The sequence below is a fragment of the Triturus cristatus genome, chromosome 3_2 (genome assembly GCF_964204655.1).
Source record: "Triturus cristatus chromosome 3_2, aTriCri1.1, whole genome shotgun sequence".
Classification (NCBI taxonomy): Eukaryota; Metazoa; Chordata; class Amphibia; order Caudata; family Salamandridae; genus Triturus; species Triturus cristatus.
In genome coordinates, this window is record NC_140584.1 from 112029781 (window position 1) to 112047188 (window position 17408).

The 17408-nt window shown below is 46.1% G+C and overlaps 1 protein-coding gene across 1 annotated transcript in view; it reads left to right on the forward strand.

The window, feature by feature from the left end:
- ACTR3 (actin related protein 3) overlaps positions 1 to 17408 on the forward strand; it is a 294857-nt gene that overhangs the window by 131309 nt on the left and 146140 nt on the right. The window contains exons 4-5 of the mRNA XM_085647336.1: positions 13526 to 13636; positions 14229 to 14324. Of these exons, the coding sequence (XP_085503462.1) occupies positions 13526 to 13636; positions 14229 to 14324 (207 nt within the window). The remainder of the gene's footprint in view (positions 1 to 13525; positions 13637 to 14228; positions 14325 to 17408) is intronic.

The following is a 17408-nucleotide window of genomic DNA, read 5'->3' on the forward strand; positions in this document are numbered from 1 at the left end:
CAAGAAGAGAGGAGACCTGCAAGCAGAAGGGACAGAGTCAAGGTCACTAGCCAGTGACCACGTGGAACCAGGAAGGAACCAGGTGATGTCGTGAAGATTGCAGGTGAAGGTGAAGCTTGTCGCTGCAGCCAGGAGGACCAGGAAGCGTCGAGGACGACCAGGACCAGGAGGCGAGCTGTCCCACGAAGGCTCTTGCTGTCGGCGGCGCCGAAGTTGGACTAGGAGACTAGGACTCACCAAGCCTTGGCAAGCGGAACCCACGAAGAACGGATGACTTGCTTCTGGTGCAGACCAGGAAGGTCTGGGGTGCTTCTTCTTTGCAGAGAAGCGGGAGCCAGTCTGGAGGAGCCAAACCAGCGCAGAAGATTTCAGGGTGCGTCGTCACAAAGGTCACTAGCCAGCGGGCAAGCAACCGGACAGACGCGGCAAGCAGGAAAATGCAGAAGGGCCCCACGCAGGACTCGTGGAGTGTGGGGGGCTGATCTTCGGTGCAGATGGTGCTTGGGGCTTCTCAATCCCCGGTGCACAACTTCGAGGGTGCCTCAGAAGCTGCGCTTGAAGTTACTAGCCACTTTTGCCAGGTAGCCGGTCCCACGTCGCTCGTCGCCTCCACGGATCTCAGCTCTGCTGTGGATGTGGATCAGTGTCGGAGAAGTCTGGAAGTCAAGGCTCTGGTCGGGCTCTGCAGTCGGTTCCTCGTAGAACGTGGGCAAAGCAAAGGGTAGTCTCTTGATGGTGCCTGTTTGCACAGGGTAGCCACTCCTTGGCCACAAGGGAGATTCTTCAGTCTTCTTCTTTCGTCGAATGTCGAAGGTCCAGAGTTTCTGTTCAAGTTGCAGGTTCAGGATAATCTAAAGTCTTGAGGCCCAACTCCCACTCTTATACTAATCTGGGGGGCTGGGATACCTGCTAGGTCACGCCTTATGGGTGGGACCTGGGAGGGGGCGGTTACACCCACTTCCCTTTGTCCAGTTTCGCGCCAGAGCTGGGGCTGGAGTGCCCCAGCGCCGGTTTGAACTGTACTATGCAAGGAACACCTTGTGTGCCCCAGGCATGTCTCATTCCTTTCAGCCCACCCTGCCCCAATACACTAAAGGCTGTCTGGGGAGGTGCTAGCACCTCCCCAAGCAGGAAACCTATTGTCCAGGCCTCCCTGGCTGGGATCACTCCCAGCTGCAGGAGGTCAGACTTGTGTCGTGGCAGCAGCATCCATTTTGTGATGCTGAGGCTTTGGTCAGAGGCGAACAGTGAAGTATGATTTTAACATGTCTTTCCCTCTAGAAGGGGGGAATATTATCCTCATGTTCAGAAATGGCATGGGGGTATTATTCCACAGTGTTAAGACACCTTACACGACATGTTTCGATAAAGCCAAACCATAGTTACCATAACCGTCTAAGATTATAAGGCACTTTAAGAGTATATGGTAGGCTATATCATAGAACAGCTATAAGGACATGGTTCTGAAAGCTGCAGACAGGCTCAGCTCATGCTAGAGCACCATCTCACATGTTACCAAGCACTCTGCCTCCAGGATTGTTAAGGCCTGCCATAGGAGTGACTGATAGGTACACATGTGTCTATATGTAAGTTAGGTATAGGAATACTACACCTAAGCAAGGGGTGATTACACGACCTTGCCCCAGCTGAGTGATCAGCCAGTTGTGTCAAAATGGAAGGCCAGGCCAGGGGTGGCATAATACATGCTGCAGCCCCTGGTAGGCCTAGGGTACACCTATGCCCTGGGTACCTAGGGTACACTGTACAGGGACCAATAAGGTGATCCTATCCAAATTGGTTATGTACCTAAAGTACATAGTATTAATTTAGAGAGAGAACAGCAGGGCTGTGGGTCTGATTAGCAGGCCCACAGCCACATCTAAGTCGAAAACCAGTAAAGCAAAAGCAAAAAGTGGGGGTGAACATAGAAAGCAGACCCTGCTCTCCTACACTCCTTTTTCCTCAATAACTCTGGTCTCTGCACAGGGTACAAGCAGACTGCAGTCATCTGTACACTATTTAAATGTATTTTCTCTTTAAGCTACCCAAAATCAAAACTAGCAAAGTTCTTACCTCCCGTGTGCACAGTATCAGCCATCTAGCAGACAACTGATAGGTTTGTGCAGAGTGCGGTCAGTAAGCTGGTTCCTTAGTTTTCTAGGATTAAAAATAGTCTTGCATTTGGTCGGTCACCCATGCAAAATCCATATATGCTCCCGTTTACACAAACAAGCAGAGCGCGATGAACAGATGAAATCTCTCAAGCCACCTGTATGTATTTCAACCTCGTTATGGTGGCAAATTTCTTGGGAGGTGCCTCCACCAACACTGTGGCCACAGGGCACACATACAACCAACTCCATGCGATTCGGTTGAGGGGTTCACTACAGAGATGCCAACATCACTGCTATGTGGACCGGATCTGATATCCATCTTGTGTCCATTTACTATCTATAAAGGAGTAGCAACTGTGTAGTTTTAGGTGAGTTGTACTTTCCATTGAAAAAGCTTCTCTGATTTGTTTAGAAGTTTGGTCCTGGTAGACGGATCTGCATAAGATTTGACACCTGCTTAGGTTTTGACTGTTTAGGTCCGCAGTGCCAATTCTTTTTCACAAAAAACAAGTTAAAGTGGTAGTGGGTGGAAGGCAGAGGTGCAAAAAGGAGTTTGCCCATTTTAGGTTCCATAGGGAATTTCTGATGGATACATCTGCCAGTGGATTCCTCACCTTGTGAATATCCCCTGCGCCAGCATTCCACGGAACTTTTCTTCCCCAGCACTCCACGTCGACGTGGGCGACATCATAATGCATCGGCTCCGCTCGCGACTCCGTTCGACGTCACCGGAGCCATAAGAAGCCCACGTCGGCGTGATGACGTCAGTTCCCTTTTTTCCGCGCCTTCGACGCGCAACGTTTCTTTTTTTCCAGTGCTCGTTGGCAACTTTGTAGTTTAGCCATGTTAATCTGTTGATTCGAGTATGTCTTCGACTAAAAAGTCGGGATTTATGCCCTGTAGGGAATGTGGAGGTCTGATGTCGATGACTGATCCACACCAGAACTGTTTATGGTGCCTCTATTCGGAACATGATATGGAGGAGTGCGGATGCTGTAGAAGCATGAACCCAAAAGCACTCAAAGAGAGGAAGACTAAGCTCTTCATGAAGAGGATCGGTGAGGAGAAGAGGGAGGAAAAAGGAGAAGTCGAAGAGGGGGTCATCGACTTCGAGGTCGAAGAAGCATCACAAGAAGAGGAAACATTCTTCTCGACGTCGGTCCTCGAGGTCCAGGAAGTCGAGGTCGGCTTCGCCCCTTCGACGCCGGAGTAAATGCTTGTCTCCTTCTCCTTCACCTTTGAAGTCACTGAGGGGTTCTCCATCGAAGAAGCAGACTCCGGCTCAGTCCCCGACGTGGTCATCGGATCCGTCTAAGGAGTCTACTCCGGTTTGAGTGGAGTCGGATGCTTCCATGCATGAAAAGGAGCAGGAAGAGTCTGTTCCGGTGCCTGAAGAGTCTTGAGGCTCAGGTTGAAGATACTGCGGAGCCGACGCCGGTGACTCCACAAGGGGATACAGGGTCTGTTCCTTTTTCTCAGTTCCCGGCTCCAGGTACAGATTCTACCAATTTCTTAAATGCTATGTATGGCATTTTTAATAGGGCGGCCTACCCATCCGGAGCACCAACTGGTCCCGTGGGTCCGATGGCATTTACACTAGGGGTGCCGCAGCAGTATGCTCAGGCCCCCTTTATGGCGATGGCGCCATCTTGGCAGTTTCCGGCACCGTCTGGGGATCCGATTCGACCTCGGAAGGACCAGCGGACTTCGGAGCCTTCCTCGACGCCGAGGCCGACTCCATCGGCGCCGCGTCCGGCGCTGCCGACTCCACCTATGGCGCCGCCGACTCCGGTACCTTTTGGCTCCTCCGACGCCGCGTACGACGTCGTCGACGCCGGCTCCCCGGATCCGGTCGAGGAGGGAGGCCCAGAGGGTGTTGGAGGAAAGGAGATATCGGACAGATGTGGAAGAAGGTGAGGTTGACTCTTCCTCAGATGAATTTGAAGGCATTGATGAAGCTAGTGGTTTGGATACAACCCCAGAGTGGGAGCATGCATCTGCCAGGTCTTCTCCACCTCAGGAATTGGCTCCCTATCATGTGGTGATCAAAAAGGCGGCAGAACTTTTGGATTTGCAGCTGCCTTCTGTGGAGTACAAATCCAACTTGCTTACAGAAGTGTTGCATTCTCCATCATCAACATCAGAGCCTTTGTTGCCTTTCAATGAGGCCATCTTGGAGCCGGTCTTGGAGGTGTGGAAGAAACCCCTTTCATCTCCGGCGGTGTGTAGGCAGGTGGCAAGAAGGTACAAGGTTGCACCAGGGGATCCTGACTTCTTTCCAACTCATCCATCTCCGGACAGCTTGGTTGTGCAGGCTTCATGTTCCAAGCATGCTTCGGGTGCCTTCCCTCAGTCTCCGGCTGACAGGGAATCTAAAAAGGTTGATCAGGCAGCCAAAAAGACCTTTTCCACTGGAAGTATGGCGTTAAAATCAACTAATGCTACATGCCTGTTGGGGCGTTATGTGCATGCGCTAATGGACTCCATTAAGTCTTTGGCCCCTAAGTTGCCTGAGGGGGATAAGTCGTCCTTTTTGGAGGTTGTGGCAGACACTCAGGCGGCTGCCAGTCAAGTTATCCAATCAGGTTTGGATACTGCGAACTCTGTGGCAAGGATCATGGGGTTGTCTGTTGCCGCAAGGAGGCAGGCTTGGCTCCGTACCTCTGGGTTCTCAGCTGATGTGCAAGCTACGCTGGTTGATCTGCCATTCGACGGACAGAAGCTGTTTGGGGAAAAGGCAGACTCTGCCCTGCAGCGATTTAAGGACAGCAGGTTGACTGCGAAATCCTTGGGACTGCAAGCTCCAACTAAGGGTTCGTCTTTTCGAAAATTTAGGGGTTTTGGAAGATCGTCTTTTCGCTCTTACCGGCAGCCCCAACAGCAGCAGCAACAACAGCAGCAGAATCCCCTCTATAAGTCCTATAGAGGGAGACAAAGGGGTCGGAGAGGTTCTGGGCGCAACCCTTCTTCTTACTCCTCCTCTTCTGCTCCCAATGAAGCTTCAGGGAAGCAGCCCTAGATCCCCCATCCCGGATCATGTAAGACCTGTGGGGGGTCGGGTGTCCTACTTTTTACGGGGATGGAAATCTGTTACAACAGACCTTTGGGTTTTGATCCTCGTAGAGACTGGGTACGCCCTTCCCTTTCGGGAGTTTCCTCCCCCTTACCCTCCTTGCCAAGGTTATTGCTCGGAAGACCATCTGCTTCTCCTGCAGAAAAGTTCTAGCCTTGCTTCAGAAGGGTGCAATAGAGGTGGTTCCGGAGCAGGAAAGGGGTCAGGGATGCTACTCCCGGTATTTCCTGATTCCCAAAAAGGACGGCAGATTGCGTCCAATCCTGGACCTCAGAATCTTGAATTTTTACCTGAAGCAGGAGAAATTCATGATGCTGACCCTTGCGCAGGTTCTTCAAGCGTTGCAGCAAGGAGACTGGATAGTGTCGCTCGACTTGCAGGACGCGTACTTTCATGTCCCAATCCTGAAGTCGCACAGGAAGTATCTCCGTTTTACGGTTGGGTCGCAACACTACCAGTTTGTGGTCCTCCCGTTTGGTCTTACTTCCGCACCTCTGGTCTTCACGAAGGTGATGGCAGTGGTGGCTGCTCATCTCAGGAGATCGGGGATTCCAGTTTTCCCCTACCTGGACGACTGGCTTCTGAAGGCAGAGTCCCCAGAGATGGTGCAGCGTCATCTGCAGGTAACATCTCAGCTGTTATTCGACTTGGGTATGTCGATCAATGTGCCCAAATCTCACCTGGTGCCCTCTCAACGCAACCTGTTCATAGGGGCGGTACTGGACACGACTGTGTGTCGAGCATTCCCTCCACCTCAAAGGATTCTCGACATTCAGGAGATGGTCCCTTTATTCCACAATGGAGCGGTTGTTCCACTTCTGTAGGTCCTTCGCCTGCTCGGTCTGTTCGCTTCCTACATTCTGTTAGTCAACCATGCACGCTGGCACATGAGGGCGCTCCAGTGGTGCCTCCGCAAGCAGTGGTATCAGCACAACGGGGATCTCGGGGAGTCGATCAGGATCTCCAGAGAAGCTGCAGCGGATCTGTCTTGGTGGAGCGTGGAGGGCAATCTGTCCCAAGGAAAGCCCTTCCATCTACCTCCATCGGTGGCCCCAGTGATAACGGATGCATCCACTTTAGGGTGGGGTGCGCATCTGGGGGACCTGAAGATCAAAGGTCTTTGGTCTCCAGAGGAAAGGTTGCTTCACATCAACCTTCTGGAATTGCGGGCGATTCGTTTGGCACTCAAGGCCTTCCTCCCTTCCCTTCGCGGTCAGTCGGTTCAAGTCCTGACAGACAACACGACCGCGATGTGGTATGTCAACAAGCAGGGAGGAGTGGGGTCTCTTTGTCTTTGCAGAGAGGCTTTACGTCTATGGTCCTGGGCTCAGGACCATCAGATTTGTCTGATGGCAAATCATCTGGCCGGAGTGCTGAACGTGCGTGCGGACAGTCTCAGTCGGCAGTTCTCCGCCGACCATGAGTGGAGGCTCCATCCGGAGGTAGTTCGTCACGTCTTTCGGACGTGGGGAACTCCTCGGGTGGACCTGTTTGCCACTTTCGAGAACGCTCACTGCCCGTCATTCTGCAGTCTCCAGTATCCGATGCAGGGGGCGTTGGGGGACACGTTTCAGTTGAGTTGGGGCTCACGACTCCTTTACGCGTTTCCTCCCATACCCTTGATTCCTCGGGTTCTGAGGAAGATTCGCCAAGACCGGGCCCAAGTCATATTGGTCGCCCCGTATTGGCCAAGAAGGGTGTGGTACACAGATCTTCTCCACCTCTCCTCGTGCCCTCTGCTCCGTCTCCCTCTGAGGGCAGACCTTCTCTCGCAGTCGGAGGGGCAGGTTCTACACCCCCACCTCCAGAGCTTACACCTTCATGCCTGGAGATTGAACGGGGCAACCTGAGTTCCTTCTCTCTCCCGCCTGATGTGGTGGACGTTATTTTATCGGCCAGGCGACACTCCACCAAGTCCATTTACTCCTACAGGTGGTCAAAATTTGTAAAATGGTGTGGAGAGAGATCCATTGACCCTTTAAAGGCTCATCTTTCCAATGTGCTCCAGTTTGCTCTTTCCTTGGCTCAGCAGGGCTTTGCTGTGGCCACGGTCAAGGGCTACCTTTCGGCCTTATCTGCATTTCTGTGCCTCCCAGATCAACCTTCACTATTTAAATCTCCGGTTGTTCTGAGGTTCATCAAGGGCCTTACAAACATGTTTCCTCCTACTCCATTTGTAATGCCTCAGTGGGACCTTAATCTTGTTTTAACCTTTCTGATGGGGTCCCCGTTTGAGCCTCTACATAGTTGTCCTTTGAGGCTGTTGTCCTTTAAGGTGGTTTTTCTTGTGGCCATAACCTCGGCAAGGAGGGTAAGTGAGCTTCAAGCTCTTAGTTCCAAACCTCCTTTTCTTACCTTACATGCTGAAAGGATGGTTCTCAGGACCAGGGCTGCTTTCCTGCCTAAAGTTGTCACTCCGTTTCATTTGGGGCAGTCCATTACTCTCCCTGTTTTTTACCCACCTCCTCATCCTTCCAAAGAGGAGGAAATACTCCATCGCCTGGATCCAAAGAGGGCTGTGAGTTTGTATTTGGACAGAACCAAGGACTTTCGCCTTGATGACCAGCTCTTTATTGGATACGTTGGTCGTTCTAAGGGTAAAGCGGTGCACAAGCGCACGCTGTCGAGATGGATAATACTGGCTATCAAGATCTGCTACGCCCTGGCTGGTAAGACCCCTCCTGAGGGCATTAGGGCTCATTCAACTAGAGCTAAGGCATCTACGTCTGCTTTGGCCCGGGGTGTTTCTGTGGCAGACATTTGTAAAGCCGCGACTTGGGCCTCCCTCCGTACTTTCGCAAAGCATTATTGCTTCGACTCTGAGATGAGGAGGGAGGGCCACTTCGCGCGCTCTGTCTTGCAAGACTTTCTGGTATAGGAAGGTGGACACACTCCTCCGGGAGTGGGGACTGCTGTGGGAATCTATTCACAAGGTGAGGAATCCACTGGCAGATGTATCCATCAGAAGAACAAGTTACTTACCTTCGGTAACGCTTTTTCTGGTGGATACAGTATCTGCCTGTGGATTCCTCACTGGCCCACCCGCCTCCCCGTTGTCCACCTTCATATACCATGAAAAAGGTCTTGTAGAAATGTGTTTTTGCTGTATGGTACAGTTGTAGGAAATGCTTGTTTTTCTTTGCATTCCTTTCCTTTGCATATTTTATATATATATATATATATATGTTATGGTTTATTGTATACTTTGAGTCTGTCGTTAGTCCACCTGTTCGCCTCGAAGGCACGGGGAAAAAATGGGTGGAACTGACGTCATCACGCCGACGTGGGCTTCTTATGGCTTCGGTGACATCGAACGGAGTCGCGAGCGGAGCCGATGCATTATGAAGTCGCCCACGTGCAGGGGATATTCCTGATATTCCGTGGAATGCTGGCGCAGGGGATCTTCACAAGGTGAGGAATCCACTGGCAGATGTATCCATCAGAAGAACAAGTTACTTACCTTCGGTAACGCTTTTTCTGGTGGATACAGTATCTGCCTGTGGATTTCTCACTGTCCCCCTTTATGCCCTTTATGCCGATGGCGCCATCTTGGCAGTTTCCGGTGCCGTCTGGGGATCCGATTCGACCTCGGAAGGACCAGCGGACTTTGGAGCCTTCCTCGACGCCGAGGCCGACTCAATCGGCGCCGCGTCCGGCGCCGCCGACTCCACCTATGGCGCCGCCGACTCCGGTACCTTTGGCTCCTCCGACGCCGCGTACGACGTCGTCGACGCTGGCTCCCCGGATCCGGTCAAGGAGGGAGGCCCAGAGGGTGTTGGAGGAAAGGAGATATCGGACAGATATGGAAGAAGGTGCTAATGTATTGGGTGACTTATGGTTCATTTCATGTCGGTACTACAAAAGGTTCATATTATTAAGTAGCCTTTCTTTCTCAGTTTTCAGTGTCTATTTCTTTGTTTTCAGAGGATACCACGGCATCCCAAATAGTTGAAGCAATTCCAAATAAATGTAATGCATATATAAAAAGTGCTGAGATTCGCACATAGACCCGGGTGGATCTGTATGTCAGGTGAAGTATGCTGTGGTGAACTGCAGGCGGGGCAGAACTGGAGAGAGGTCCTAGTGAGCTAAGTTGGGCTGTGTTTGCTGGCGAGAGGTCGAGAGCAAGCCTTTATGCGAAAAAGGTGAGACCCCTGGTTTGAAGAGTGTAGCGATGGTGAAAGTAGTTGTGGGAAAGCCACGAGAATCTCGGGGAGGAAAGTGAGTATGAGCTGGTTGCAGCACTTTGGAAGACTGTCTCGGATGGTCCACTGGCAGTTGAGTGATCAGGAAGTATTAAAGGTGGCCTAGTGTTAAGAGGAACCAGGTTCTTAGTAGGTCGTCTCAGGAGGATTAGTTATCCTAGCTGGCGCGTTGCGGCGTCTGGAACAGAGGACGTTCAATAACGCGTTCATCTGCATATACCTTCATTGCTACATAGTGAATCTGCACAAAAGTTGACAGAACCCTGGACGGATTACTTTTCTATGGGACGGTCATGATTTGTGCCGTTCCATACTGGCGCAAATTTCATCTGCTTATAACTTTGGCAATATTTTAAAACTGCATCAAATGTGGGAGTTGGTTAATAAGTTGCAACCAGTTCTTGTTTTTCAGGTTTCCTGTAGACCCGTTGGGGGTGTGTGGAGAGTCAAACCATTTTTGATTTACTAATAACTTTGGCACTATTAAATGGATCTGCACATCTTTTGCCAAAGAATGATCACGTTTAGCCTGGTCTTCGCATTTTTAAATTTGTTCAAATCCACTGAGGGGTGGCTAGTTATAAATGACGGACCACAAATGTATTAATTGTTAGTAAGTTTGGCACTTTGTGATAATTCTGCACAAAATTTGCCAGAATGTTTTGAAGGATTATTTTTCTGTAAGTATCTTAAGTTTTGTGACAATCCGTTAACAAGCATTTCCAATGCAATAGGTCTGGCAATTGCAAGGTTTTGAGCTATTTGCATTTTAAATGACAATGCCTTTTATTCGTGTTTAAAAAAACCTGCCATAATAAAAGGCATTGTCATTTACAATACCAATGGGTCAAAGTTTCTAAATGCAAGAGCTATTGGCATTGCAAAGACATGTTTACAAGCGCACCATTATATTATTTCACGTTAATAGACACCACGCCCCTTTCTTTAGACGAGCCGTGTCTAAAAGGTCAGCGGCTGCTGTTAAAGGAAGGGAAAAGAAGGGAAGAGAACTGTGTGTGATGAGGGTAAGGAGAAAAGACACTCATCATTTGGGAATGAGTCAACTGATACCGAATCAACATGAAAGAACTTAGGGAGGATACAGCAATGAGAGAGTCGTCAGTGTGTGGCGGTCAAAATTAAAGAAGGAATCAGTGAGGACACAAAAAGCTGTTGGTGTACTAGAGTACTGAAAAAGAGTGCTCCAACTGAGTACACAGGGAAGTGGGGGTGGGTGTGGAGGGCGATGGGCTTCCTGCTAGATACAGAAAAGAAAAAGCTGTCCATGTGGACATGACTGAAGGGACAGGTCTCTGTGAGGACACGAGAAAGAGACAGCCGATAGTGTAGGCATATGAAAAAACATTGTCAGTGAGGGCAACGGTCATTGACAGTTAAAGGGCAGCTCTTGCTGAGAGCTTAGGAAAAGACAGCTACCAGGAAGTGACGGCATAGCAAAGAGCTGGCTGCCGGGGACAGCATGAGAAAGAAAAGAGAAATACGGAAAGAAGTCAGTGACAGAAAGTGCACAGTGAGTAGATGAGACAACTGCCCGGAAAGAAAGATGAAAGGAACAGCTCTCAATGGAACATGACCATGAGCCCAGCTGTGGGACCAGGAGATGAGACCGCTTCCAGTAAGTGCAATAGACTACAGTCCAGTAAGGACTGTGGGTGAGGTACGTGTGGTAGAAAATGTGAATGCGACAGCCATCTATCAGCCAGGATATAACGTGGGGACGTCAGTCAGTGAACTGCCCCGCACCCTCAACCCCAGTTCCTCTTATGCAGTAATGGCAGCTACAATGACAAACACAACTAATAAAATGTAAAGGTAAGACACTTCGTGAAATACTTAAGATTGTTTACAAGTCAGGGTTTTTTTTGTAACTAGCATTACAAGTTTTAAAATAATGGTTAGCATGCTTTGCGATATTTATTTTTCTGCAACTCGGTCATCATCCTTTTTACATCACTATTTACCCACCCTACCCTCGTGAGCACCTTTGAGGGTGTGTGTGGGGGTGGGGGAAGCTGGGAACATGAGTCCATAGCTAGGACAGGGACCACTCTGCACCTGCAAGTTATCCTGCTAGAGCAGCGGTCCAGGTAGGAAGAGTAGGGGAAGCTGCCTATAGAGAAGGAGCGGTGAGGACACGTCGCAACCTCAGACGAGTGAAAGTGCGGTAAGGGGCACTTTTAACAAAAAAGCATGTGTTTGTCAAGTTGACAAACTTTTTTTTTTTTGTGAAAGCGCACATGGTGCGCTGAATGACTGAATTTTGCAGGAAAGCATGTCATGCCTGCAGTAGGAGAAACTCATTAAAGAAAATAGTGGTTACAGAATAAATAAGAGATGCTGTGTAACAACCGAAGTAAAAGTGCAAGTCCTCACAGGTTGTTACAAATGAAGGCGAGGCGTTACCAAGGAGGGACTAAGAAGCCTATTAACGAATCAGAAGCCAGCATTTACAAAGGACAAAGACACAAGTCAATGAAAAATGTGGGTGCAGCTTCAAGTACATACTCTAATACAGCATGCCTTGCAGAGCAGCTCAAGCGCTGACCTGGCTCGACCTAGAAAGCAGCAAATAAGGGAATGGGAAAGTAAAACATTTGTTTGCTAAGACCTTCAAGGACTGTTTGAATCTGCGTCTTATGTGCAGGCACTTGCAAAGTGACACCCAACGCAGGTATTTCAGGTTTCATGCACATTCAGTAGAGGAGACCAAAGTTAATGTGTCTAACTATTTTTGATTTACTAATAGCTATTGCATTGCTTTGTAGATCTGGACGAAATTTGGAAGATACCTGGCATGTTTAGCCTAGTCCTGGCTTTCTCAGTTGATGCAGACCCACAAATGATGAGTAGATTTAAAGAGTGGGTAAAGCAATGTTAATGTGCTAACCAAATTTGGCACCATTTGAATATGCACAAAATTTGACAGACGTTTTGCAAATTAAGTTTCTGTTGTTCATGCTTATTTTTTTAGCAGATCTGTCAGTGGAGGGCAAAGAAAAATGAGTGCAATAAAAGTTTCATTGACTAGTTACTGTGGTGCTATTTGACACTCCTTGCCATGCTCCGTAGACCCCTAAGCCAATGTCATGTTAAAAATGGCTCCCTACCAAGAGCAAAAGATGGTGAGAAATGACTAATAGTGTGTAGTGTGCTCCATAACTTGTGAATGCCAGAGCTTTTTATTTTGTTTCTTGACGATCAAATACTAACATTTAACTGTTTTATTCAGTGAAATACGCGCATATATAATCAATACATGTTTGGATGTGCGAGAATTTTAGGTTTTAGTTTAGAAACAAATAACTCTTCATAAAATATATATTTATATATTATGAAGGGTTATTAGTTTTTAAACTAAACCATACATTTCTGCAGACCATATTGAAACTATATGTGACTTTAAAACATGATATGAAATATTTTAAATATTAAAGCATTAAAGCTTCAAAAGGAGGAGACACTTTCTCTATGTACGCTTTTTTTCTGACAATTGTGTAGTAAAGAAGATATCACAGCACCCAATTTCCTAGGTTATTGTATTGGTATGATTTATGATTTATTTGGCTTTGTAATGTTGAACCCTCTCGTAGACTAGTAAAAGGTGGTCTGCAAGGTTTCCAACCATGTTACAGAGAAGGTGGTAGTGGGATTCTTAGTTCTCTGTAACATTTAGTAACTGACAACATTCAAGTGATAGCACAGGTCTCTTAAATAAGGGTCATTTTATTCTCTGCAGTATGGTTGGAAGCTCGTTATTTCGTTTTTTGGGTAGATCAAAGGGGAACCTCTAGTTTACAGGTATGCTCTGATCTTGAATATGCACACTTATCATTTTTCAATAAATTACTCATTACAGAGCAAGCCATCTGTTTGGTTGCATGGGAGAAGTTTTTCATTTAAAAAAACTTGAAACCTGACCAATAAAGAAACAAGAGTACATGAAAAAAATCTGAGTATGTACATTGTTGCATAGTTTTAATTTTATGGTTTGCTCTTGCCCCCTTTATTGGTTTATTTTTAGCGAATGCATTTATGCAATTTTCACTTCATCGCTAACTTATAAACCTATTTGTTTTGGCAAACGTTTCAAATGCTAATTTTATTTTTTTCAGTGGCCTATCCGTCATGGTATTGTTGAAGATTGGGACTTGATGGAAAGATTTATGGAACAAGTTATCTTTAAATATTTAAGAGCAGAGCCAGAAGATCATTATTTTCTCTTGGTAGGTCCTCCTTCCCTCTTAATAAAATAAAGTTCGCACAGTGGTATAAAATGATATCGTTGGCACCTTTGCATCCAACTGATTTTCTTAATGTCTCTTACCATGGCCATGGAAACCGTTTGAAAGAGTTTTTCTTCAGAGGCACAGAGTCTAGCAGTTTAACTGTCTTTAAATTCCTTTTCCTTTGTTCTGTCAGGATAAACTTTTACATAACTGGGTTTGTTTCAGAAGGCCTATTGATCTGATGAGCTTTGCTGCCATTCCTCTTCATTACCATTTTTTACTCTGTAATATTATTTCTGCCCTTCACCATATTTCCTCAGCAATTTTCCATGAAAGCAAGTAAAAATTTGCAATTTCCCTATTGTTGTTTATTGCGGTAGAGATGGTCGCTAATCATTCTATTGTTCTTATATGCCTCCCATGTTGGGCTGAATTATACATAAACTGTTCCTATTCCAGTGATTTTTGATCTGAGCATTAACCTGTATTTCATTGCATTGAAATCATGTAGACTTATTTGCTTAAAATTCTTACTGGAAATTAAAAGTATGTCTCTTTATTTAAGAATGTTTTTTCTTTAACACCATAGACTGAGCCGCCTTTAAATACGCCAGAAAACAGGGAATACACTGCTGAAATTATGTTTGAATCCTTCAATGTTCCTGGCTTGTACATCGCTGTTCAGGTACAGAAATAGTTTTTAATAGAAGTCCTTTTCCATTTATATTGTAATTGTGTTGCACAAAATTAGGTTTCTTAATGTTCAAAATGCTTGGTTAGATTTTTTTAATGCAGCGCTTATTTAAAGTAGTGATACATTGTCATGCTGGCGTTTTATGAAAAAGATTGTACACAAAAAGAGGTTCAATTTGGAAATTGTTCTGAAAGCAGTTGTGTACAATGTCGCCTTGTGCTTGCCTTCACTAGTATCAACAAACCCTCCACAATTTATTTTGTTTTACTTAGGATTACAATGTTAAATGTTTACTACGCCTAGCCTAGATTTTGTTAGTGTGTAGAAGGGAACATTTAACATTTGTACCTTTACAGTCTCTCGCCAAAGGTAGCTGAAGTATGGCGATATGCTTTTATTTTTGGGATTTTGCAGGGAAAAAAGCATTTTTAGATTTAATTTTTGATACAACCCAGCAGTATATCACACTTCGCTGCTCCCAGCATTTGGTGTTACAGTGAGATGTAGAAACAAGAACTGAAGGTTTCTGACAATCTTCTTTGTAACATACTAGATATGCAGGGTAGGACAGCATTCCAATCTGCTCTAATTAAGACACTAGCTTTCCTACTTATCCTGCTGTGGGTTACGTTTACATTTGATATCTGATCTACCTTTTTCTATTCTGATTATTGGTAAATAATCTCTGCTCTACTGGGACTCTGATCTTGTTAGCTCTGCGATTTCTTGTTGCACAAAGAAACTGTTTTGTCGGTAACTCCTTCCCTTTCCCCTTTCCAACCTGTTTTCCCCGCTTTATCCTCTGCACCCTGGTTTCGCTCTTCCCTTGTATTATATATATATAAAATCTACTGGCGGTCGCCAGTAGATAGTTATAGTTGGGACCGAGTTTCCATAGGAAATCTGAATATTCTATTTTGAATAACTTTGGCGCCGTTTGACGAATCCTCGCGAAATTTTCAAAACTAATGGGGCGCTCCGCTCAGCTCCTACCCTGAAAGTCTCGGGGTGATTCGTCAAGCGGGGGTTGAGAAAAAAGGGGGGTCCCAAAACGCGTTTTCCCCATGCATTTTCCCATAGGACCTTTAGTCGAAGGTACAGCCCGAACGGCTGAACAGAATTACTTAAATTTGGCAGAGAGGTAGTCCTCAGGTCAGGGAAGTGCCTTTTGCAGGTCTGGTGTCAATCTGTTCAGTAGTTCCTGAGAAAATAGCATTTAAAAGCATATAAATATCTATAAGCGCGTACGCGCACGTTGCCGTGCGCGAGCGTAATTCTGATTGGTGGTTTTATGTCAGTCAACATTCGAATTGGTCGAAATCAGGAAGTGTCGGCCGCCATTTTGTCTGTCACACTGAAAAGGAAAGGTGGAGAACGTTAACAGGGGGCAGGGTAGGGAGTTCCTGACCCCCTAGCCTTTGTCAGGGGGTCACAAAAATTCGCGGGTTGTGCGCACCGTGCACGCATGGCAACATTTAAAAAAAAAAAAAAGATAACAAAAAGATTAAGTGTTTAGATATTAGGTGGCTCTAAAAAGAGCCATTGAGTTTGAGTGTTATTTGGTACCTACAAGTAAGTACCGATGCAGAGTCTAAAGTTCAAGAGGAAGACTCTGTTCCCTTCATCATTGAAATGTACACCGTCTCCTCTGTAAATGCCTTGCATGTTGTAACGCAAGTTGTTGTGGTATATAGAACCCATACCATAATCTCTGAGGAAAGCAGAAACAGACTGATTGACGTGCTTTCTTGCTTTGTCAATCTGCGGATATATATATATATATATATATATATATATATATATATATATATATATATATATATATATATATATTATTTTCTACTGGCGGTCGCCAGTAGATAGTTATAGTTGGGACCGAGTTTCCATAGGAAATCTGAATATTCTATTTTGAATAACTTTGGCGCCGGTTGACGAATCCTCGCAAAATTTTCAAAACTAATGGGGCGGGGCGCTCAGCTCCTACCCTGAAAGTCTCGGGGTGATTCGTCAAGCGGGGGACTGAGTAAAAAGGGGGTCCCAAAACGCATTTTCCCATAGGACCTTTAGTCGAAGGTACAGCCCGATCGGCTGAACAGAATTACTTGAAATTTAGCAAAGAGGTAGTCCTCAGGTCAGGCATGTGCCTTTTGCATATATGGTGTCAATCTGTTCAGTAGTTCCTGAGAAAATTGCAGTTAAAAGTACATAAATATCTATAAGCGCGCACCGTGCGCGCACCCTAACATGCGCAAGCGTAATTCTGATTGGTGGTTACATGTCAGTCAACATTCGAATCGGTCGAAATCAGGAAGTGTCGGCCGCCATTTTGTGTGTTTTGTGTGTGACAGTGAAAAAGAAAGGTGGAGAACGTGAAAAGGGGGCAAGGTAGAGAGTTCCTGACCCCCTAGCCTTTGTCAGGGGGTCCCTGAAGGACCCCGAAGGATGAAAAAAACATTTTTTTTTTTTTTCAAGAATGCGCGCACGGTGAAAAACCTTAAAAAAAAAAAAAACATTTTAAACGAGCCATTCCATATTACAGGATACAGTCAATCTATAACTATATACATAGGTAGCTTATTGTAAAATATATAAAAAATATAATAATACATACATAACTAAGCATTTAAAAAACCTTACAAATTCACTTAAAAAACCATAGGTTTCACACACGTTATAGCTAGGAATTAGCATTTAAAAAACCTTGCAAATTCACTTAAAAAACCATAGGTTTCACACATGTTATAGTTAGCTGGACATTTCACTCGTAAAAAACCATTGAAATTCCCCCGTTCTAGTTCAGATAACTATAACTCGCGCGACCGCCACTCTATCACAAGGATGAGGTCATCAGTGATGTCATGAGTGATGCCACTGACCATGTCATGAGTGATGTAATATTTGACGTCATGAGCAGTGGATTGCGGGCGCGCGAGTTATAGTTGTCTGAACTAACTATAACGGGGGAATTTCAATGGTTTTTTTACGAGTGAAATGTCCAGCTAACTAGAACATGTGTGAAACCTATGGTTTTTTAAGTGAATATATATATATATATATATATATATATATATATAT